The 24,054-nt window shown below is 34.7% G+C and overlaps 1 protein-coding gene across 1 annotated transcript; it reads right to left on the bottom strand.

The window, feature by feature from the left end:
* Nucleotides 1-606: 606 nt before the first annotated feature.
* Nucleotides 607-23,666, bottom strand: LOC117611012 (trypsin-1). Its single transcript, XM_034338899.2, has 7 exons — nucleotides 23,250-23,666; nucleotides 21,955-22,156; nucleotides 5,016-5,178; nucleotides 3,796-4,004; nucleotides 3,267-3,469; nucleotides 3,015-3,069; nucleotides 607-2,938 (listed from the first exon to the last, which is right to left on the bottom strand). Exons 1-7 carry the CDS (start codon nucleotides 23,316-23,318, stop codon nucleotides 2,823-2,825), a joined length of 1,017 nt encoding a protein of 338 aa, XP_034194790.2. The 5' UTR covers nucleotides 23,319-23,666; the 3' UTR covers nucleotides 607-2,822.
* Nucleotides 23,667-24,054: the final 388 nt, after the last annotated feature.

The following is a 24,054-nucleotide window of genomic DNA, read 5'->3' as shown; positions in this document are numbered from 1 at the left end:
CTATTTATTTAGCTTTAAAAATACACATACTACATAAATGGTTCAGACAAAATTTGTAGATCTCCGAAATCTGATTTCTATTTATTATTACAGAAAATGTTTTTTACTTTATAAAAATATTCTGCTAATTGAGTTAGTAGATACATGGAAATATTAATTTACCTATATTTATTATGAATGATGATACGTTTTAAAATAGAAGATACTGGAGAAGTTATTGAACAAAGTATCTTTACGAATGTTACTGATAACGAATGTATCTTGTGGTACATAATGAAATTGATATAATAAAAATACTACATGTATCTCCGTTTAAAAAAATGAAATAGATTTTGAAATATGTAAGTTAGATTTTTGTGAAAAATTAACATGTTTAAACCACTTTAAAAGCAGAACAAATAATTATATTATTACATATAACGAATGCATTATTAGTTTTTCATGGAATTAAATGAGAAATGTCCAAAAAATATTAAGTTGCCATCATTATACATATAATATAAAGAGTAAACGATACTTATCGTTAGTGAAAAGGATGAAATATTCAAACTCATAATTACTGAAAAATAATGAACATTATGTTTAATTTCACTAAGATATGTCACAATGATTACGCATATAAAGTACTTGACTTCTTTAAATATAAAAATCAGAGTCTTCTGCAAGTAATGCTATAAAAATGTTTGTACGTGAGTTTTCAGTGAAATTCTGTATCGGAACAAGCAGCGAAAGTTTGGTAACTTTCTTTTTCACATATTTAATGATACAAGCCTCGTAAGATGCGAGATACGTGCCTTAAATACTATTCGCTTTGTCATGTATTTGTGTACATAAATAAGGCAGGAAGTTGTAAAGCATACAAACAAGTTACTTTTAATTTTGATAGATTGGTTACAAATTTAAATACAATAAATAGATAAACACATAACAAACTGTCATTAAATTGAATACGAATTTTTTGTGTCATACTTTGCCATCTTCATTTCTACTTACATGTAAATCTATGAAAATTCTGTATTCGTAGAAAAAATTCAGCTATGTTAGAAATTAACATTTAAAATTTAGAAAATGTATTTCTACAGTGATCAATTTATAAATGGTAACGATATATAGTATGTATGTACAGTATCGAGCACGATAGGTTCAGCAAAATTGATTTCACTATTAATATTTCTTAATTATGCATTAATAATTGAAAGTTATATCAATATTTTTTAAAATAATTTTAATATTAATATCTTCAAAATTAGAATTTTGAGAATCATCGTTCTTCTTCTTCTTATTATTATTCTATTTAATTATTCAAGCGCTTATTCAAGTCATTGGATACTCAGATATTCATTGGCGTAACTTGGTCCTTTTTCTAGAACGGGCCAATTCCATTAGAAATTCTTAAATTTCAATTTTGGAATTTTGGAATTTTGGAATTTAGAAAGTCTGAGGTTTTAGGATATTAGAATTTTGAAATTCTTAAGTTTCAAATTTGTCATTTTGGAATTTTAGAATTTTTAAATTCCAGGTTTGTAATTTTGAATTTCTGGAATTCTGATAGTTTGAAATTTTAGAATTTTAGTCTTAGATTTGTAATTTTCAAGATCTGAAATTTGTTAATTTTGGAATCTTAAAACGTTAGTATGGTAAAAGTCCACATTTTTAAAAAGCAACCAGTCCAGACTTTTAGGGGCCCAGGTCCACCCTAGCCTCTACGCAAATGGAGATATTTATTCATAATTCGTGGTAATTGTTTATTATTGTACTGATGTCCACGGGCGCAATGGATCTTTACCACTAAGTGTCGTTTCTCCGCAAATAGTTGGTAATAGACAAAGTATGGCATAGTCTATCTTCGTCTGTCACAGTCCATTTCAGGGGAAAATGTATGGAGTAGAGGAAATTAAGAGCTTTCTTGGATATCTCTGTATTAAATGATGGTACTGAAACTATCTTTAGAGATTACAGAGCGACAAAAGGTCGACATCATTGAAAACATTTAATTAGAAACAGATATTTCCAAAAGTTATTCTTAATAATAAAACTATAATATAATATACGCATTTTATATTTGTCATTTATTATAAAATTTGATGATAAATTTAGTATAGAGTGAACTAGTTTTTAAACATGAAAATTCTTAGCTAACAAATAAACTATTACCGTATAATTATAGAAATTCTGTCATTTACAAAATCCCTATGTTTCAAAAAACTGTATGTTCATAACATTTCGCATTTCAATTGTAAATAAAAATTCGAATAGTGATACTTCATTCTATTAAGTTTTGCTACATGTGAAGTATTTAAGCGCAAGGCCCCGGACAAGTGTTTTATTTACCTGGTGCTAGTGTTTTATTTACCTCCATATCGTCATTTTTCTTATAAAAGCCTACCGTGCTCGGTAGTGTACAAAATACAATGTCTTGGTCATCGAGTATTTTAATCTTTTAATACAGAGCTCGGCAAGATTTGCACTTTTCAGCCGATTTTCAGCTAGCTTCGCCTACCGCTATTCCCCTTGCCGCGACGTTCAACGCGCAGCCTACGAACCGTTCGAGGCTCAGGAGCGTATCACTCGTAAACGTATGCTGGTAATAGCTTTCCACCTCACCCGCGAGCTCACTATTGTCGATGCGTTTTTTTTTAAGTGGTTTGCCAGCATATGTTTACGAGTAATACGCTCCTGAGCGTCGAACGGTTCGTAGGCTGCGCGTTGAACGTCGCGACAAGGAGAATAGCGGTAGGCGGAGCCAGCTGAAAATCGGCTGAAAAGTGCAAATCTTGCCGAGCTCTGTTTTAAAATGATTTGTCATTCTCATTTAAATCTAATTAACAATAACACGCGTCCTCAGTGTTCTGTTCTATCCACGTGATGTAACGATTCACTCTGCTGTAAACACCAGGGTAGCCGGGTTTCGCGCATCCTTCGCCCCACGATACAACTCCTATGGATTGATTGATTGTTATTTTATGTATCAGTAAAGTATTGTTTATAATCAGGTAATACAATATAAATCTTACCAACTATGCTATGTATGTTGTTGATGACAACATGTAGAGGGCCGCCACTGTCTCCCTACGTAGATACACATTTGAATAATACTTCGCTTTACATTCCAAAATAAGAATTTATACAAAACAATGTACGTGAGTGTATGTGGTAAAAGAAGAAAACATTATTGTTACAATATTATAATAAATCCAATAAATGTTAAATAAAGAAAAATGTGTTAATAATGATAAGTGCAATGAAAATGATGTGTATTTAATTACCTGACACGAATCTTTTTGTCCCTCTTTATAACCAGCACAAAGCATATTATCTGTTATTCTTCGTGCTGGGTATTTGGTTGCACGACACTCAGTGTTTGTGAGAATTGGAACTACGACTTCTTGTAAAGTTTGCGATATAGGACCAGATTCCTCAATTGCACCCCATCCTGTTACTATACCATCCGTACCAGCGAAGGTTTTCGCTGTAAAATGAATTTTTAAGTATTTGTTGCAACGAAATGTAATAGAATTACTTATTTCTTTGAATTTCATTAAACCTCGGACGGCGGATCATGAAGAGAGCCCCAATTTTAATGTAATTTTGTATTTCATATTATTTTCATTCTCTAAATTTTACACTATTCCTTTAAAAACTATTATTTCAATATTGTATAACTCTTTCATTTAAAAATAATACATTCAATTTTAAGTTAGTATATATATACATTTGTACGTTTGGGTCACGATTAAATCAGGCTCCGCTGTTCAAAGATTATAAGAAATATGTTCTTAAAACTATAAATTTTACCTCGTTCTGGAAGACAAACAGGCCTCATTTTTCCTTCAAATCGAATAATACCTTTCAATTTGACCAATGCGATATCGTTGTTATAGTTAAACGTTGAGTAGCCAATGTGCTTGATCACTTTATCAACTTTAAATACTTGTGTTTCAGACTCCGTTGTAGAATTACGATCATGTTCCAATATTTGAATGGTCATGAGATTTGGATCAAATCTGTTTCAATTATTTATAGAAAGTTATAATATACTATAATTTGGGTAATACGTCGAAATCAGTTAATGTAGGTGTGGGCTACAAACGATCAAGCGTGACTCATTATTATGGGGGAAAAGATGCGATTTTTGTTAATTTTATTTCTGTGTAGCTTCTTTGTACATTACTTGAAATTTGCAACATATACATATATAACTTACTTAAATGTACAAAAGAATTTCTTAAAATTTTCACTACAGGCTCAGACAAAAAAAAAATTACAACGGTGGATCCAGGAGCCTTTCTGCGAGAGGGACGGGCATGTGAAAAAATACATAAGTACATCTTTTTTACAATTCTTAAAATTTATTTACAATTTACAGTGCCGGATTAAGTGGAGGTCTAAGGGGAGCTACAGGCTCTGGCCCTCTTTACAACGGGCCCCGTTATAAGTCTTCCGTTTAGTATGTCAAAAAGTTTTAAACGACAGTTTTTTAGTGTTGTCCCTTTCCTTTACGATTAAATGCTATTTAATTTTATTTCAAATAAATTTAAACTTTTGAACCAAATTTATTTACCTAGGAGGCCCTCGAACGCTATGATAATTTATATCTAATATCTAAAAATTTCTCCAGAATGTGGCATAATATTTATGTATATTTTATTACTTTTGATGGCGAGGGCGGAGTGAAAGGAGGGATGGGGGGCTTTACGCTCCTCTTTGGATCCGCCACTGAAATGCTATAGGAAGTGCCTTTCGCTATTTCTTTTCGAGATTTCGACAAAAAGTATGTTATCTAGTAATCTAATCCTTTTAACTTTTCGAAAAGCTCAAGTCATTCGGTCGGTTTGAAAAGAAGTTATTTTGTTTTAAAGTATGGATGACCAATTTTGTGAGCCACTGTATGTTAGTACTCTATTACTTTTTGCACAGAACACACTTGTCTTTGAAAAATAATGTCACATAAAATAATACAAGAAATACTACATTAATATATCCTTACAATGTTACGTATACAAGATTAAATTTACCTGTCAACACAATGAGCTGCAGTTAATACATAGCGAGAACTTATAACTGATGCACCACAATAGAATCGTCCTCTAAACGTCATCAATGCCATCCAAGGATATTGATTAACCTGGGTTTCAACACCGCCTACTATTCGTCTCTGCGTGTTCGCTAATCCACATTCTATAAAAACGAGATAACAATTTATTTTGCAAAGATCAGCGTAAATAAGTGGGCCTATCACCTCTAAAAATTTGGACTGGTCCGTACCCAAAATTATGAACCTTCATCAATTCATAAATAATCAAGATTCAAAAATTTCAGAATTCTAAAATTCTATAGTTCCAAAATTCCACATTCCAAAATTTATACCTTTTGTTGCATAGAACCATCAGTTACGGGACACCTTGTATGTATTTCGTCTATCATTGACTCTATCCTAGGTGACATGCATATCTCATCTTTTATAGGTATAGTTCATCCTCTCTTGTCACAACATATTTACCATTTTACCTTTCGATATTCTGTCAGACTTGTGATGCTACCTATACTCTTTAATGTGGCTTTCAATATGGCTTAATTTTAAGTTTAATTGTATTTATAATTTACAAGTCAAGAATCGTTAAATGCAAAGTATGCCTACTATTTCAATTTATTTTATTTACAATGAATAGTTGCTCTGATTGACACAACTGCTGAATTAAATGATAGAGTAAAGGATTAAATGAAAGAAATAGGTAACAGAGTAAATGTGGGGCTCTATTGGTTTTGAGTAATACGAAGTATTCTTTGATTTTCTTCTGATTGCAATTTGACAAGTTGAATATCATGGTGGTAACCGATGACCAGCGCCTTAAATTTTATGTAATTGAATTATTAGGAATAGAGAAGAAAAAACAAACCCTGAATATCATATATCAATCGATTGCGTACTTAATTATTATTAGTGTTTCAAAATGTCTGAGTTCGCATGTGCATTTCTACTAAGGCAATCAATATGTTAATCTTACAATCAGCTGCCAAACACGTTCGCTGCCCGCATACGAACAGACGACGAATTCAGAACATTTCTGATCGACACCGTCGGAGCCGGTATGTATCAGCAAATGTGTTAAGCTGCGCACACATTTGTTACCGTTACCTATTACCAATCCAACAAGTTATGGTAACAAATGTAAACCGTGTTCTGTTACTGCATACTGTTACTTGTTACAGAGCGCGTTAGAGCGCACTCTGATTGGCCAGTGATTTTCGTTAATAACTCGAAAACGAAGCCTTAACCAATATTTTGGCAAAAGAAAAAGCTGTTTAGAATCATCTCTCTACGGGATTTCCTCTAATTTTGGGACTAATCCTCTGTATAGGTGCTCAAAAGGATCTATCCGTTAGGTGTTCGCAGTTTATCCCCACCAGGGGGGGGGGGGGGGGGGGGGGGGATTCCTCCTCGGAGTAAGCATGGGAGCAATATAACACAGCGCGGCTTTCCTTCGAAGATCTGTATCGCATTCATCTAGTGAGACAACACTAATGCAGCGCTGAAACTTTTTCATTTTTCATTTTTTTTTTAAATAGCAATTTCATTAATACAGTAAAACCTGGATAAATGCAACCAAGATTGGGACCCAGTGGTTGCATTTATCCAAGCGAGGTGTCGAATCTCGGGTTACACGCGACGACCAGCCGAGCGTGAACGTAGAAAGGGACAGACAGTGGCGGAAAGAGAGAGGTCCGATGATCAAAGGAAAGAGCCGAAACGTATCGGTGTGACTAATACTAATTCAACTATAAAACTTTTTTATTTTTGACTTTTTTTTATTGAATCTTTTACTAACGCATTGGTGAAATTTTTCTGATTAAAGTGGTACCAAACAAGATATAGTTTCAATTATAATTACTTGCTGAAATTGATGTTAAAGTTTGGCGAAAAGCAACAGAGATCGAAATCAAAACTAGTCGCGGTGTCGGCTCTGGTTTCAAAGGTTTCATTTATCCAAGCAAGGTGTCGATTCTGGGCATTTAATGTTGCATTTATCCAAGCGAGGTGTCGATTCTGGGCATTTAATGTTGCATTTATCCAAGCGAGGTGTCGATTCTGAGTCCGTACACATGTTTTCTTTGCAGCCGACATGCCGATTCTGTGTCCGTACACATCTTTTGTATTCAGCCGACATCATTTATATTCAGTCGTGGTCTCAATTCTATGTTGTTTATTCTACTACTATTGTTTATAAATATAATTCAACCTATATCGAGTTTGGTATCATTTTAATCAGAAAAATCTCACAAATGCATTAGTAACAGTTTCATTGAGAAAAAGTTAAAAATAAAAAAGTTTTATCGTTGAATTAGTATTAGTCACACGGATATTATGATCGGATCATATTACACGGTTTCCTGGTCGAGCGGCTCGGTTCGCCTAGGGGGATCCCCCCAAGTGGAGGGGATAGCGATGTTGCATTTATCCAAGCATTCTTTCGTTGCATTTATCCAGGTTTTACTGTATATTGATGAGATTCTCCTGATTAAAATGAAGCCAAACACGATATTGTTATAATAATTTTAACTAACCTGAATAATCTTAAAATAATTTACTTTCTGTGAATGCTCGCTTCACATGTTAAATTAACGCCGAATGAACAATTAATGCTATATTTTAGATATTCAATACAAAGGACGGCTAGCAACAATCATTAATTCATTTCTATAACAAGAGAACTTAACAATTTTTTGTTTCACGATTAATTACATGTGATTTATAATTTTCTTATTAGAGTAATCTTTTAAAGTATGTATAATTTAGTAATTATTTATAATTTTTTGTAGGAATGAATAATTTTAATCAATAAAATTTCATGTATTAATAACATTTTTATTTAAAAAACATAATGTATAAATAAAACATTGTCTTTGTTGTATTAGTGTTATTTCACTGATATAAGGGCATTTAATTATTTTACGATCACCTCGACTTTCTCAGTCCCTCTTTCTTCTTTATTAAACTGTCTCTTTCTATGTTCGTCGACGTCAGCAAAATATAAAGATTGCAGAATTGAATCTTTTGTCCGCTAAATGTTGTTTGCCAGTCCCAAATTTTGAAATCTTATCGAGTCTTTACTGTATCGCGAGAAGATCTTCAAGTATTGATAGAGGTTGAAAGAGAAAGTGTCCTAAACGAAGGGGGAATTGTGAATGAAGAGTAACAGGAAGAAGGTGTGAAAAACAAAGAAATTGTCTTTGGAATCGATACGGAAAAAGTCAGCCAGATTTAGGTCAGCCCTGAGAAAATGAATTGCCATGTCTACGAAACGTCGTCAAGATATACAAATATACATATCCAACATGATGGAAATCCGAAAAGTCAGAAGGACTCAATGGACAGTTCAAATAAGTAAAATTCGTACATTAATCATATCGACATGCATGGGCGTCCGCAAGGGGGAGGGGGGGGGGGGGGGGGGGGGGGGGGGGAGGCAGTGCGTTACGGAGAAAAAGCAGCTCTCATTTATTTTACAAAGAAGAATATATCTGTTTCAATACTATTCCAAATATCATGTTTCGTTTCTTTCCTCGAAAAAAAGTACTGTTGATTTATTGACGAAAATTAACATTGAAATACCCTTGTATATATTTGACTCTCAAGTTTCGAGTCGAGAGGATGCAGCTATGTTCTTTATACTCAGTTACTGTTTAGTTACTGGTTCAGACACGGCTAGTAATTTAGTCGAATGGTGAGTAGTTTAGCGTATGGACACTACAGTTTAGTCAAGTAGTTTAGTAAAACGATTTAGTCGAGTAGATCCGTTTCATTAGATTTTTCTGGTCAAATAGGCTTCCCCCACCACTAATTAGGCTTCCGAACAGACCTGTCCGGACACATTTCTTTAGTCAAGCGATATATCTTGTACTCTCGATTTCCAATGCTCAACTGTACTAGTCCGGACACTTTTCAATGCGCTAAACAGTTTGGTAGTAAGTAGCTACTCCCCACTCGACTAAATTACTAGCCGTGTCTGAACCAGCCTTTAGTGAGATAGGACCAAGAAGGTCTACGAATGCGTGACGAATTTATTCATTCGTCAGGTATGAGAAACGTGGTGGGTCGGCGCAATGTATTCCCGTATAGGTCGGTTAGGTTGAGCGCCTCTAACATTCAGTCCGGCTTTGCCTTATGAAGGGGCGTTGCATTGGTTTTATTCTTTTTCAACTATGATGTACCAATCCGACACTCTTGAAACTTTTACAGATAATAGTTAAATAGTAAAGGATTATTCTTAATTTTTTCGGTGGGTGTCACTCAAGGGATTGTTTATAAAAATCACTTTCAAAAATTTATTTATTAATTTTCAACCCTTAATCATTAGATAAAAATATTGAAAAAAAATGTGAAATACAGCTAATGAATACCTACTATTTACACTTTAACGTGTTTAAATATCTTCAATAGTTTCTGAGAAAAAAAATAGTAAAGTTTTGAGGTTTTACCCTCATATCTCCCTTATCAGAGGGGGTAGGGGGTTGAAATTGCACACAATTGTTGTTTAGGCAAAAAGCATTATGTTGTATAAATATCAACCGAAATTGTTGCTGGAGCCGATTCACTATGCTTATACGGCTAGACTCTTTTTCGATTTTCTAATTTAGAAATTTATAAACTTAGAAACATAGAAATTTAGAAACATCGAATTTTTCATTTTCAAATCTAAATCCACAAATTTACATATTTTAAAAATTGTTAAGTTAGACATTTAGAAATTTGAAACTTTCGAATTGAAATCCTTAAATTATAATTTAAATTCTTAAATCTTCGAATGTTGAAAATTATTGACGTAAATTAGAATTAGATGACGATGTGGAATATTTATTTTGTTGATGTTTACTCTAATGATCACTTTGTGTTCAGTACCTCAGTACAGGTGCTATTAATGGCCCCACAAATACTGTTGGGTGATCAGTCTCTTAGTTTGAAAAATTGAAATTCTTGTACTTCTAAATTTCCAAATTTTTCTATTTCTAAAATATAAAATTTCGAATTAAAATTTTTAATTTTTTAATTTAGAAATATAAAGATTTGGAAATTTAGGAGTACAAGAATTTCAATTTTCCAAACTAAAAGATACACTACCCAACAGTATTTGTGGGGGTAGACACGGGTAATGCAGCGAGGTGACATTACTGGCAAAAATGGGTCTAAAAAGGGGTCCGGGATTTTTCGCGGATGAAGTTTCGAATACGACCGGTCGCCGATCAAGATGAAATTTTGAGGGAGAGGGGGGAGGGGGAAGGGACCACAAATATAAAGTGGTACCTTCGGCTTCCTATTAGTTTCCGAGATATTAATTAAATACTTTCGTACAATACATAGAATTTTTTCTATACAGACGCAACTAACACAACCGTCTTTGCTGTAGTAGATGTCATCGTTAAGTGTCAAACAACCGTTGACGCAGCGGGGATTCCAACCTGACTATCTATAGGATGTCCGATTTAAAACTTTGGAGATACGACGACTGTTGTAGCGTTGCCGGCCGACTTCCGGCGGCCGGAAATTTATCTACCCTCACCTAACCTACGTATAAATCAAATGTGTTTAATTTCTTGAGAATTAGTAATAAAATATAAAACAAAGTAATGTAACTAAAAAAATGGATTTTACATGGAACACCCTATAGAAACGGAAGCCGATATCGCTATGGTGTGAACGACTGTTCGACACTTGACGATGACGGTTGCTATAGCGAAGACGGTAGTGTTAATTGCGTCTGTACAGGAAAAATTCTATGTATTGTACAAAAGTTTTTAATTAATATCTCGGAAACTAATAGGAAGCCGAAGATACCACTTTATATTTGGGATCGTCTACCTGCTCCCAACCAACCCTCCAAATTTCATCTTGATCGGCGACCGGTCGTATTTGGAACTACAGCCTTTTTCGCTTTCCGTTCTTATATGAGAATATTTGAGGCTGGGTAAGGGCTCATTCGAAAGAGGAAGGTTCAATGCAGCGCGCTCTGGTCATGATTGAACGAGATTTTGTTAATATCTAATAATATGAGTGTCCAAAGTAGAGGAAAAATCGAGAAAATACATCCGCAGAATCCAAGGTATTTTTAGGTCACTAAAAGAGTTTTGTGACTCAAACGATGACCAGAGAACGCTGCACTGAACCTTTTTCTTTCGAATGAGCCCTCACCCAGCCTCAAATATTCCCATATAAGGACGAAAAGCGAAAAATCGCGATTGCATTCTCACAGACGAGTTCCGCCATTATGTGGATAATACAGAGCAAGTCATGTGACAAATTTAGTTTAGCTAGTAGTTATAAGGTGGCGTCTAAGTAGAAAGGCTGCCGATTTGGAATCGTAGTCAGAATCAAGCGTTAGCTTGATTACGTCACTCGAACTGTGTCAGCGAAGCCAAGCGAAAAAGGCAACATCGCCCGAACGCTGAGTGAGACGCACTACAGTCATGCTGTCCTTCTCTCATTCTGAATGTTGAGATTGTCCCTTTTCGCTAAGTTTTGACTGCGGCCCGCGTGGATTTTTCACAACGCCCCATAACCTCGCCCCATTCAAACTATATCGTGTTTGGTATCATTTTAATCAGAAAAGTTTCACCAATGCGCTAGTAAAAGTTTCAGTAAAAAAAAATCAAAAAGAAAAAAGTTTTATAATTAAATTAGTATTAATCACACCGATACGTTTCGCCTCTTTCCTTTGATCATTAGACCTCTCTCTCTCTCCTCCACTGTCTGTCCCTTTCTACATTCATGCTTGGCTGGTCGTCCCATCTAATTCGAGATTTGATATCTCCGCTGGATATGTATATGCAACGTATGGTTCCCTATCTCTATTTCATATATTCAGCTTTTACTGTATATGTAGACGCGAGGTCCCTTCATTTATTAGTTCTAATAGTACCATAGTACTTTTTTATGCAGAATGTTTCAAGGAGTTGACACAAATAAAAAAAATGCAATTCCATTTAAATAAAAAGTGGATTTGCATTTTTTGAGTGCATCGTTGCATTCACGGAGAAAATGAAATCACAGAAAAATAGACATGATCATACCATTGAACTTTTACATAAACAGCTTTTTCCTATCTCTTATCAAATTCAAGATATAACCCGTCCCAATAGCATGACGTATCCTGTATACTTTTATTAATTAAAAAACATTTATTTAAACAAGTTAATAACTTTTTCTAACAATTATTCTCAGATAGCACGTTCCTTCGGTTCTTCAGAGTAGGCAAATATTTTTCAGCGGCGAGGAGTGCTACTTTGCGCTATATAAAATCCACGCGTTTGGTCAGTCAGAATTTACCGGAGCGGGACAATTCTATCATTTAGGTTGAAAGAAGGATAGCATGATCACCCTACATCTCACTCTAACCACGCGCCAATGTTTCGCTTTCGTTCGCCTCTGGCGAGATGAGCGTTTGTCGAATCTCGAATTGGATGCGACGATGACGACCAGCCAAGCCTGTACGTAGAAAGGGACAGGCAGTGGAGGAGAGAGAGAGAGGTCTAATGATCAAAGGAAAGAAGCGAAACGTATCGGTGTGATTAATACTAATTTAATTATAAAACTTTTTTCTTTTTAATTTTTTTTTACTGAAACTTTTACTAGCGCATTGGTGAAACTTTTCTGATTAAAATGATACCAAACACGATATAGTTTGAATGGGGCGAGGTTATGGGGCGTTGTGAAAAATCCACGCGGGCCGCAGCCAAAACTTACGTTAGCGAAAAGGGACAATCTCAACATTCAGAATGAGAGAAGGACAGCATGACTGTAGTGCGTCTCACTCAGCGTTCGGGCGATGTTGCCTTTTTCGCTTGCCTTCGCAGCACAAAGCTGACGCTTGATTCTGACTACGATTCCAAATCGGCAGCCTTTCTCCTTAGACGCCACCTTATAACTACTAGCTGAACTAAATTTGTCACGTGACTTGCTCTGTAGTATCCAGATAATGGCGGAACTCGTCTTTGGGAATGCTTTTACGGGAATCGGTTATTCGTCCTTATATGAGAAGATCTTGAGCTGAATAAGGGCTCATTTGAAAGAGGAAGGTTCAATGCAGGGCAGTCAACTCACCGTTTGAGTCACAAAACTCTTTTAGTGGCCTAAAAATGCTTCGATTCCGCAACTGCATTTTGTCGATTTTTTCTTCTACTTTCGACACTGATATTATTAAATATGGACACAATCTTGTTAAACCATGAGTTGACCGCCCTGCATTGGACCTTCCTCTTTCGAATGAGCCCTCACCCACCTCCAAGGGTTCTCATATAAGGACAAACAACCGATTCCCGTAAACCCGTTAATAGGCCCATATTTGCCGGTAATGTCACATCGCTGCATTACCCGTGTCTACCCCCTTAATAGCACTTGTACAGATGTACTGAACATAAGCTGGCCATTAGAGTAATCATCAACAAAATAAATATTCTACATTGTCAACTGTGTAACGTCCCTCTGAACGAAGCAACTACTTTTGTTTTATTTTTATTATTATAATAATCAAATTTTAATTTAAGTTTATAAAAAATGTTTAATTTAATTTGTGTTATAAATTTTGTTACAATAAAATAGTTTTCATTTCATATTTTGTAGATAATTCAGTCTAGTCAGTAAGTCGATAAATGTCTAGTCGGTAAGTCGGTCGGTAAATGAAATTATCGATAATTAATCGATGCGCGACCACGTATGCATTAGCGGAACATCGATGATCTCGCGGTGGGGTGAAATCATAGAGTAGGGAGATCGCGTATAGACTAGGGAGTAGAGATGCTCGGGAGTCACGTACTGGGAATTCCGAAAGACAAAAGGAATCCTATATAGAAAAAAAAAACGCTTGGTCAGCAGAATCTGACTATAAATAGAGGCGCTCCACGCAGAGAAAGATAAGATCCTCTCCGACTTCGGTCGAATGCCGACACCACTCTGGCAATAGAGGAAAAGCTCTGCGCTGACTTGCTTAGGCAAAGATAGAGCACAAGAGTAAAATAATCCTTATTTTTTAGTGACGAGGTACAAAATTCTTCAGATCTGTGGACACCCTACTCATGGTACGCAACGTGTTAACCATATGTTAGTATTGAGTTCATACTCAAGTGTAAAGAGCAAGCGAGGAGCGGAGCTCTTTGAAACGGCCTATACTAACATAGTTCTGGCTAGTCCAGAAACCGATTGCGACCTGTAGGCAAGAGTCCGCTCGTGTCTGAGGATACTGTACAAGTCACTGACATTGATAGCTTCCAATACTTAGTGTGGTTGGTCATTATCCAGAGTGTTGGCTGTATCTATAGACTAAGCCGCGTACATACTAATATACAGTAAAAGCTGGATATATGCAACAAACATTGGGACCCAGACGTTGCATATATCCAGTCGAGGTGTCTAATCTCGGGTTACACGCGACGAGCAACCAAGCGTGAACGTAGAAAAGGACAGACAGTGGTGGAAAGAGAGAGGTCCGATGATCAAAGCAAAGAGCCGAAACGTATCGGTGTGACTAATACTAATTCAACTATAAAACTTTTTTATTTTTGACTTTTTTTTACTGAAACTTTTACTAACGCATTGGTGAAATATTTTTGATTAAAATGATACCAAACACGATATAGTTTGAATTATAATTACTTGTTAAAATTGATGTTAGAAGTTGGCGAAAAGCAAAGGAGGATTGGAAATGAAAACCGGTTGCGGTGTCGGCTCGGGTTTCAAACGTTGCATATATCCAGCCGAGGTGTCGATTCTGGGCATTTAAACGTTGCATATATCCAGCCGAGGTGTCGATTCTGGGCATTTAATGTTGCATATATCCAGCCGCGGTGTCGATTCTGGGCATTTAAACGTTGCATATATCCAGTCATGGTGTTGATTCTGCGTCCGTACAAATCGTTTGTACCGTGCCGCGATATCTATTCTACGTTCGTACACAACATGCGACGTGTTGCATGTTCCATGTTGCGTGTTTGATGTATCTTTGGTGTACGATCTGCCTTATACATATGTACAGTTTTATTATTATTTTAATAAATAAATATAATTCAAATCATATCGTGTTTGGTACCATTTTAATCAGAAAAATCTCACAAATGCGTTAGTAAATGTTTCATTAAGAAAAAGTTAAAAATAAAAAAGTTTTATCGTTCAATTAGTATTAGTCACACCGATATTACGATCGGATCATATTACACGGTTTCCTCGCCGAGCGGCTCGGTTCGGCTTAGGGGGATCCCCCCAAGTGGAGGGGATAGCGATGTTGCATATATCCAGCCAAACTTTTGTTGCATATATCCAACTTTTACTGTATATATTTTCTACTATATTTTTCATTTAGGGCGTACTCATTATAATTTCTCATTGTATTTCTTATTTAACCCGTACACACTGTAACTTTGACATTATTATTTTCTTTTATATGTTGAGAAAGCATATTTAGTTATCAGTTTCTACTTACTTGAATAAACTAGTAGTTTAGTACATTAATGTCTGGATTTTACTCCTTAACCGCTTACCACGCGAACCTATAATCCCTATTACTACATACGAGTCGCCTTCCGAGGGAACCGCTCGGCCTATACGTCGGTGCAGTGACGTACCTATGCTGGGACGTTACACTTGATACTAATTTACGTCAATAATTTGTTTCTTTTTTCAATCTTTATGAGGTAAAAGTATTTCATATTAAAAACAAGTAAACTTGTGAGTGTCTTACTGAAACCATTATCCCCGTATGAATGACAGTTTAATGCGAATGATATTGTTATCCTTCTTAATAATTGTAAGCATTGCTTCAGCATAGCAACAATTCCTATTATGGGCTCTAATATTAGACACATGTCTTACATTCCGTACCTTTACTCTACGTGTTGTACACTATGTTCTAATTTGAAAGTATACATAAAATTGAATTATCGGTAATATTCAGAATTTTTGGAAACTATTATCAATGGCTAAATAAACCATATCTAAAACGTTACACTTTCTGCTTCAGTAAAGGTGGTACTTCAATCAGTTCTGTATCTTATATGATTTATTTGATATATTGAAAAATTTGGAAGTATGCTGTAGAAGAACGATAATCCTGAAACAAATATTTTTTTACACATATTTTAAATAAACTGCATCTAAAGTATTACAATTTTTACTGAGGTTCCATTTTTGTATTTTCTATGGTTTGTTCGCTATTCTAAAAAATTTGAAAGTATGTGGTAGAAGAATGGTAACTCTGAAACAAATATTTTTAAAAAACAAACCGTATATGGAATGTAAATTGATCTATTGGAAATCTATGCGGTATCATCATATTATAACGCGGAAACATGTCTGTGAATGACGCTGAGACGTTGTACGCATGCTCGAAAACAAGGCAGAAAAATGTTATATGTGTGTACTCTTACAATGATAGTACAGTAAAACTCTTATTAAGGGACACTTTTTAAGGGATACATAAAAACTAATTACGTCATCATTGTGTGTGCTTCAACTACATTTTCTTTCATTACGTTCTTTGTAAAAATTTACTGCGCATGTCTATCTCTTACAGTTTAGGACTGCGCAAGGGTCAACGTTTCCATAAGATAATAGCAGATCCTACGCAACAAATTTTCTAACAAATCAAATTGATGCATTTTTGAAAGTGGCGGACACTTTTTAAGGGATACATAAAAACTAATTACGTCATCATTTAAAATGGTCTGTCGCGCTCTTCTTGGTTAACTTTCTTTGTAAAAATTTACTACGCACGTCTATCTCTTACGATTCAAGACTGCGCAAAGGTCAAATTTTCCATATGTACGTGTAAAGTAGCAAGCAAAGTACAAATAAGCTGACGAATACACAAACAGTAGTAGTACAGTAAAACCTCTACATAAACACCCTGTTTAATACCTATTATGGAATTGAAGTTTGGGGTGGACGGTGGGCAAAGTCAAATTTATACTTTAACTGATTAATTCCCCGTGCGTAGCACGGGGCATTCCACTAGTATAAATAATGTAAGACGGACATGTCATATACATGTATGTATGTACCTATACATATTTTTTATTCATGTACATGTATGAATTTCATACATATATAAACATACAAGATGGATCATTTAAATAGAAATATTAATGCAAAAAAGCACCGATGACCTTCAAACCTTTGGAAAAAAATAATGTAATTATTTAGAAGTTTGCTTTCCACTCCGATCTTAATAATTTTTGAATATGTGGTGGGGGGTGTAATTTTGAACAACTTTTTCCTGTTGAAGTATGTGGTAGACTCCTTTAGTTTTGAAGACATTTGCGAAAAACTTTTGTTACTACTACAGGGAATTCGGCTCATGCGTGAGCGTTGATGAGAACACTCGGCGTTCGTGTTAATGAGCGGTAGCCGTTCGCTTATATTCTGTTTAGACACGGGGGACCTTCACTACACGGTGGCTCAGAAATATCTATTCTAGTACCTATATATCAGCTATAACTCATAAGTATTCGATCATGTTCATTGGTTGCCACTTACCTTCTGTTCAGAAACGACGGACGTGGGACCGTAACGGCTCCGTTCACAACTGCTTATACAAGACTCTAAGAAATGTCTATTCAGACTCAATTAGAAATGAATATTATTGATGCATTAAGTTATATATTTAAAAACTAGAACTATGTTATACATTTAAATCCGGCCGTCGAAAAGCGGCCGGGCACGGTTTCGGGAAATGATTAACCAATTATTTAAACAACATTATTACTTCATGAAAGCGTTACCAGCCGCCTTTCGGCGTCCGGATTTAAATTGCATAACATAACCTAAGCTAATACATCAATAATATTCACTTCTAACTGAATTTTAATAGACTTTTCTTGGAGTCTCGTATATGCAGTTGTGAACGGAGCCTTGTGAACAGAAAGTGGCAACCAATAAACATGATTGAATACTTATGAGTTATAGCTGATATATCGTATGATATAATAAATATTTCTGGGCTGCCGAGTAAGGCTGGATACACACTATAGGTTCGGTCCCGGTCCGCTCTCGGTCCGGTAATATCTTACCGTACGACTAGATCCACACTATTCGGTTCGGTCCCGGTCCGGTAAAATCTTACCCCCTATAGATCTAGCGTCCTGAACGATTGCCCGAGCACTGTTCAGTCTAGAATCGTTCGTGCTCCAAGTCGGATCGAATCCAAAGAAAAAATATCAGAAAAATGCCATTTAATTTTTCAAATAAAGAATTAGCTATTATAGCTATTCTGTTAGATGAAGAAGAAAAAAACAGAAGAAATTGAAAAAAAATAAATAGAAAAATGTGGGTGCATCCAAGTTTAAAAACTAGACAAACTGAAGGCGAATATTATACGCTGTATCGTCATCTAATGAAAGATGAAGAAAAATTTATTAAGTATTTTAGAATGGATTCTCGTACATTTGAAATGGTACTTGCGAAAATTTCCAAGAAAATTTCCAAGAAAAATACCACGTTTCGAAAAGCTATTTCTCCGAGACAAAAATTAATGGTATGTCTAAGGTAAGTAATTGTTTTTATTATATTATATACACTTATTATATTTTTATTATATTATAAACACAATCTATATACACTTATAAACTATATACACTATGTACACTTATAAGACTTTAATTGTCATTAAAATTATTACGAGCTGGGGGAGTTGTGGACGGATAGGGTGGATCATATTGTGGGTCGATCATACTATTGCTATTGTGGGTTGACTGTAATGGTGGAATAAAATGTGGTGGGGATGGTATTTCATATGAGGTGTGCGGTTCGTGTGAAAAATAGTTCTGTTGGTGAGTGGCTGCCGATGGTGAAAAGGATGGAGAAGAGGAACTTAATACATATTTTTCTTCTATTTAACTTACTAAACTAAATACTCTTGTTTTTACAATATGTTGATCTTTTGCGTTGAAATTTTTAACTGTAGTAGCCATTAATTGGAAAAATGTATCTATGGGATGCACATTATTTCGTCCGTCTTCTTTTTCTTCTAAAAGGTATTTCATGAGTGTTGTGGAAGCGTTTTCTTCCTGTGTATTAGTCTTGGCTTTATTTTTTCTTTTGTGCATTAACGGAGTCAATTCTGCTTCTTCAACCTCCCTTTCTACACCTTCTTCAATACTTTCATCTTCGGTTATGGACGATAAACGCGGCCGTTTAACATTGATAAACGTATTTAAAAATGCCATCTGGTCATAGAATCGCCATTTAGTAATCTTTGCTGCAGCTTATCCGCTTCTAGTTTTTAATTTGGCCAGATATTTACGATACTGGCCTCGTAGCGACTCCCAACGAGTCTTTGCACCTGTAATTACGGAAATAAAACATTTATTAAATAAAATCAAATCAAATTGAATATTAATTTTATTGACCGTTTTGTACTTTCAGATTTTTAGCTACTGGAGATTCCTATCAAACGATTGCTTTTAGCTATCGTCTTGGTCATTCAACCGTACAAAGTATTTGTCTTGAAGTTTGTAATGCAATTAATGAAATATTATTAGCTGAATATATTCCAACTCCATGTAAAGAGAAGTGGTTAGAAATAGCAAATGAAATGTGGACTATGTGGAATTTTCCAAACTGTCTAGGAGCCCTAGATTACAAACATGTGACAATTCAGACGCCTGCAAATAGTGGATCACTATCTTTTAATTATAAAAAATCGTTTTCAATTATACTTTTGGCATTGGTAGATGCCAATTATAAATTTATTGCTGTGGATGTAGGGTCGTATGGGAAAAAAAAATAGTGATAGCATTTTTGCGAATTCTGTTTTTAAAAAAAATTTATAAAGTGGCAAATTGAATGTTCCTGAGGATTCCCCGCTGCCAGGAACAAACACAGTAGTACCTTACGTAATATTAGGCGATGAGGCGTTTCCATTAAAAAAATATTTAATGCGGCTATACCCAGGGTCAAAAAGTATAGAGGACAATGAAAAAAGAATATTTAACTATCGACTATGCAGAGGAAGATGATTAGTCGAATGTGCATTTGGACTGTTGCCACAAACATTCAGAATTTATTGTCGAAGACTGATAGCTGAGCCTCAAAATGCCGCCACAATTATTTTAACAACATGCATCCTCCATAACGTTATTAGAAATAGTCGAGATATAAATTTAGAATATATTGAAACAAATCATGTAAATAACATACAGAGACAAGGTGGAAATGCACAGAGTGAAGCGTTTGAAACGAGGGAAATTTTTAAAAACTTTTTTAATTCACCTGCAGGTTCAGTACTAAGTGTACCTAAGTGTAATGAAATGTATTTAATAAATTACTAATAAGTCTTTTCAAAATGTCTATAATTATATATTTGTATTGAATTTTTCACTTTACTTACCAGATTGACCTATCGCTTTTCCAATTTCGTTCCACACTTGTTTCTTGTAATTAGTGTCACTATAACTAAGTGACTGCAAATCATACAGACCTGGTCTAGTTTTCATAAGTTCAATTATTTCATAAGTTCATAAGTTAATCATAGCATTTCATCTGAAAATTACACATTAAAAATGCATTTTTAATTTTTAATTTTAGTCTATGTGTAAATGAATCTTACAATAAAATTTATATTTTATTCCATAACTATGTACATATGTAATTACCTGTTTCAAAACTCCATGATTTTTCGGAATCCATACCGCACAAAAATTTTAACTTCAGGGTAACGGACCGTTCGCGACAATGACTACCAAGAGAATGACCATTCCTGTCCTTGGTGCGCTTTTCCCGAAACCATTGTGGAAAAACCCAAGTAAGGTTTCGCGCGCAAAAGGGACAAGGGACACTTTCTCCACGTGCGCGGAGAAGGAAGTCTATTGTTTTCGGTACCTGCATTTGAAAACGTACGATTTCCAGGCCCTGAAAACGTACGCTTTGCAACGCGAAAACTACAGCACAAAGTACAGTCAAAAGTACAGTACAGACCCTCGTTTCAAACGAGGGAGCGCAGTCCCGTCCCAGGAAAATATTCTTCGTGAGAAATCGAGACCGGACCGGGACCGAACAAGTGGCTCAAGTGGCTATTCTTCGAGAGCGATTGGGACCGGGCTGGGATCGAAGCGAGATCGTAGTGAGACTGGACCGAAGCTGGAGAGTGTGAATGCTCTCATAAGATTTACATTGGAGTATATTTTACCGGACCAGGGCCCGGACCGGGACCGAACCGATAGTAAGTATCGGGCCTAATGGAGCCACTCGGTTCTCCGTATCTAAACATAAAATAAGCAGTCGGCTACCGCTCACCAACGCGAACGCCGAGTGCTCTCACCAACGCTTACGCATGAGCCGAATTCTCTGTAGTAGTACCAAAAGTTTTTTGCAAATATCTTCAAAACTAAAGGAGACCGCCACATACTTCAAAAGGAAAAAGTTGTTCTAAATTGCATCACCCACCACATATCCAAAAAATATTACGATGGGAGTGGAAAGCAGACTTCTAAATAATTACCAAAAATAATTTTACCGCTCTTTGACATAGTATAATTGTATACAGAGCACTTTTTATGTGAAACCTTAAATAACAGAACTACTTACAAGTGTTTCAATTTAAATGTTGCGCCTTGTATATTTTTTTCTTTTGCAATTTAGTAAGTCCTTTAATACGATTAACTTTTGTCATTAAATGTTTCGTTCTATTTCTTACGGTTGCCAAGATATGTCAAGAAAACTACAAATTCTCAAAACCGTGAGACATAACTTCACCCCTTAAAGTCTTAGAGTGGACGTTAACCAAAAAAGTCATTCCTTACACACTAACTCGATGCTCTCGACAACTTCAATAAGTTTTATTGAAATCAAAATATCGAAGTTGGAAATTTTCCCTCATAAGCCGATGTGATAGCATCTTTTAGTACAATACAAGAGTAACACAATTACCTAACGTGACACTAAAATAATGAAATATGTACTAAAAAATAGTAACTCACTGCAGGGTAAACATGAGTGTGGTTTCACTGGTGTTGGAGGTTCAGTAGTGGTTACAGGATTCCCAGCAGATATAAAACCAGTCAGCCATTCCCAAAAATTTTTATCGTCTGTGATTGCCGTACTATTTGCTCCATTTTGTGTATTATTTGGTACATCATTTTTGGTACTATTTAAGTTTACTACGTCAACGCCTGATATCAACTGTAAGTATTTATTTACTTTTAAAGGTTGTTAACATTACGTATTTCAGTGAATTTTTACAAAAAGTTGGATATTTAGTTAACCCTTGAATAGCGAAGCCTAGGTCAATCATGATCCAAACTTACAGAACGTATACAAGGATATTAACCTAAAGTTAAATATATAATTTTTTAATGAAAGGCTTTCCTATATTGGAAGAATAATTTTTAAGTGGACAGTGTAAAATTTAGAAAATGATAATAACATGAAATAGCAAATTGAATTAAAACTGTGGTTCTTTCCATGGTACACTGTCCGAAGGTTAAAATACGTTTCTAATATTATATGTATAGGTATGTAAAACTACATATAATGTATCTTATCGTTAGGTGTAATTGATATTAATGTAAGTAATAATACTAGATCGAAAATAAAAAGAATAAAAATGAATACGTATGTAATAATTTATATTTATAAATAATTTACGTCATATTCTTTAAAATACGCTAAAAATATCATTGATTCCGCTTCTTTATTTTCATTTGATTCCGCGTGGTATTTGTAAATCTGGAACATGTTCTATAATTATTTATTTGTAAGGATGTATATAAATATGTATATTATAAAATATTTGAAAAATCACAGTTTCAACAATTATTTCAAAATAAAATCGTACAAGTTTTGAAACATCTGTGTAAACGATCTAAAAAACGTACAACATTTTAAAGCCTTTTTATCACCGTTATTTGTCCTGAATCCAAAATACGAAAGACTTGTTCTTAGCGACTAATATCTGCCTAAAAGTAAAGTTTATTTAATTTTTGATAAATTTATATATTATTCTATTAAATCCTATAAGCATTAATCCCATTTTCAATAGAACATTTAATAATATTATCTTGATTCTTTTAAATGCACAATATATAATAGAAAAGTATATTATTAATTGCAATAGATATAATAACTTTAAAGTAAAATTAGTAAGTATTTCTTTAAACAATTACATAGTTTAATGCATCAATAATTATCTTACACTTGTTATTATTGATACACTTGATAAAGTGTCGATGATCGCGTTACGTGAACGAATAACTATTCTGAAACAGTTACTTACTTCTCCACAATTAACAAAACATGTTGTCGTGATCACTATAACCACACAAAGTACTGAACGAATGCACATTATTGCTGAACACTTTTTTTGTTGCACGCTAAAGAAATACTGTTAATTCCCCCGCATTCGGTCACTGAATACGGGAACAGCGAATTCAGTTAGACCCAATACACTTCTTACCAAGACGGCATACACTTTCACACAAGATTTCGATTCAACGTCACACCTTTATGAATACGGAATGGAGAGTGGTCAAAGTGAAAATTTAGGCTGATCGCACGTAAATCTAGCACGCACAAATTTATATAATTATCATAACGGTCCGCTAATCGTACATCATCTTATTTGTTTCGAATGAAAGTATTCCATATGTTCTGGTGGAAGAAAGCAGTAATGTATTTGTTATTTCATAATTCAATGATGAAGTCTAGTACCATGCAAAATAAATAATACAAATTAGAATTACTTTCTACAATGATTGTTTAATTACAGTTTCATTTTTGAATTTCAATAAAAATAAAAATTAAATCAGTACCTGCTGTTTCTATTTATATATATATATACAAGGTACATAGAAAAGAAATTCAAGGTGAGTTTAATGTCTGTTTCTATTCATTTAATTGCAAATTGTAATTTGAAACAGCTCAGTTTCCTTAAAAAAAAAAAGGATAAACTTTAGTCACAGAAAAGAAGCATGGCATTAAAATATAAAATAATTTTAAACAAAAAATACAACCGACTTCAAAATGCGCTAAAAAGTATGAAATAATTTCTATTTCATTTACACCAATATTCCACAGCATTT

The sequence above is a fragment of the Osmia lignaria genome, chromosome 9 (genome assembly GCF_051020975.1).
Source record: "Osmia lignaria lignaria isolate PbOS001 chromosome 9, iyOsmLign1, whole genome shotgun sequence".
NCBI classification, from domain to species: domain Eukaryota; kingdom Metazoa; phylum Arthropoda; class Insecta; order Hymenoptera; family Megachilidae; genus Osmia; species Osmia lignaria.
Note: the sequence above shows the minus strand (reverse complement) of the source record. Positions and strands in the feature narration are given on the sequence as shown.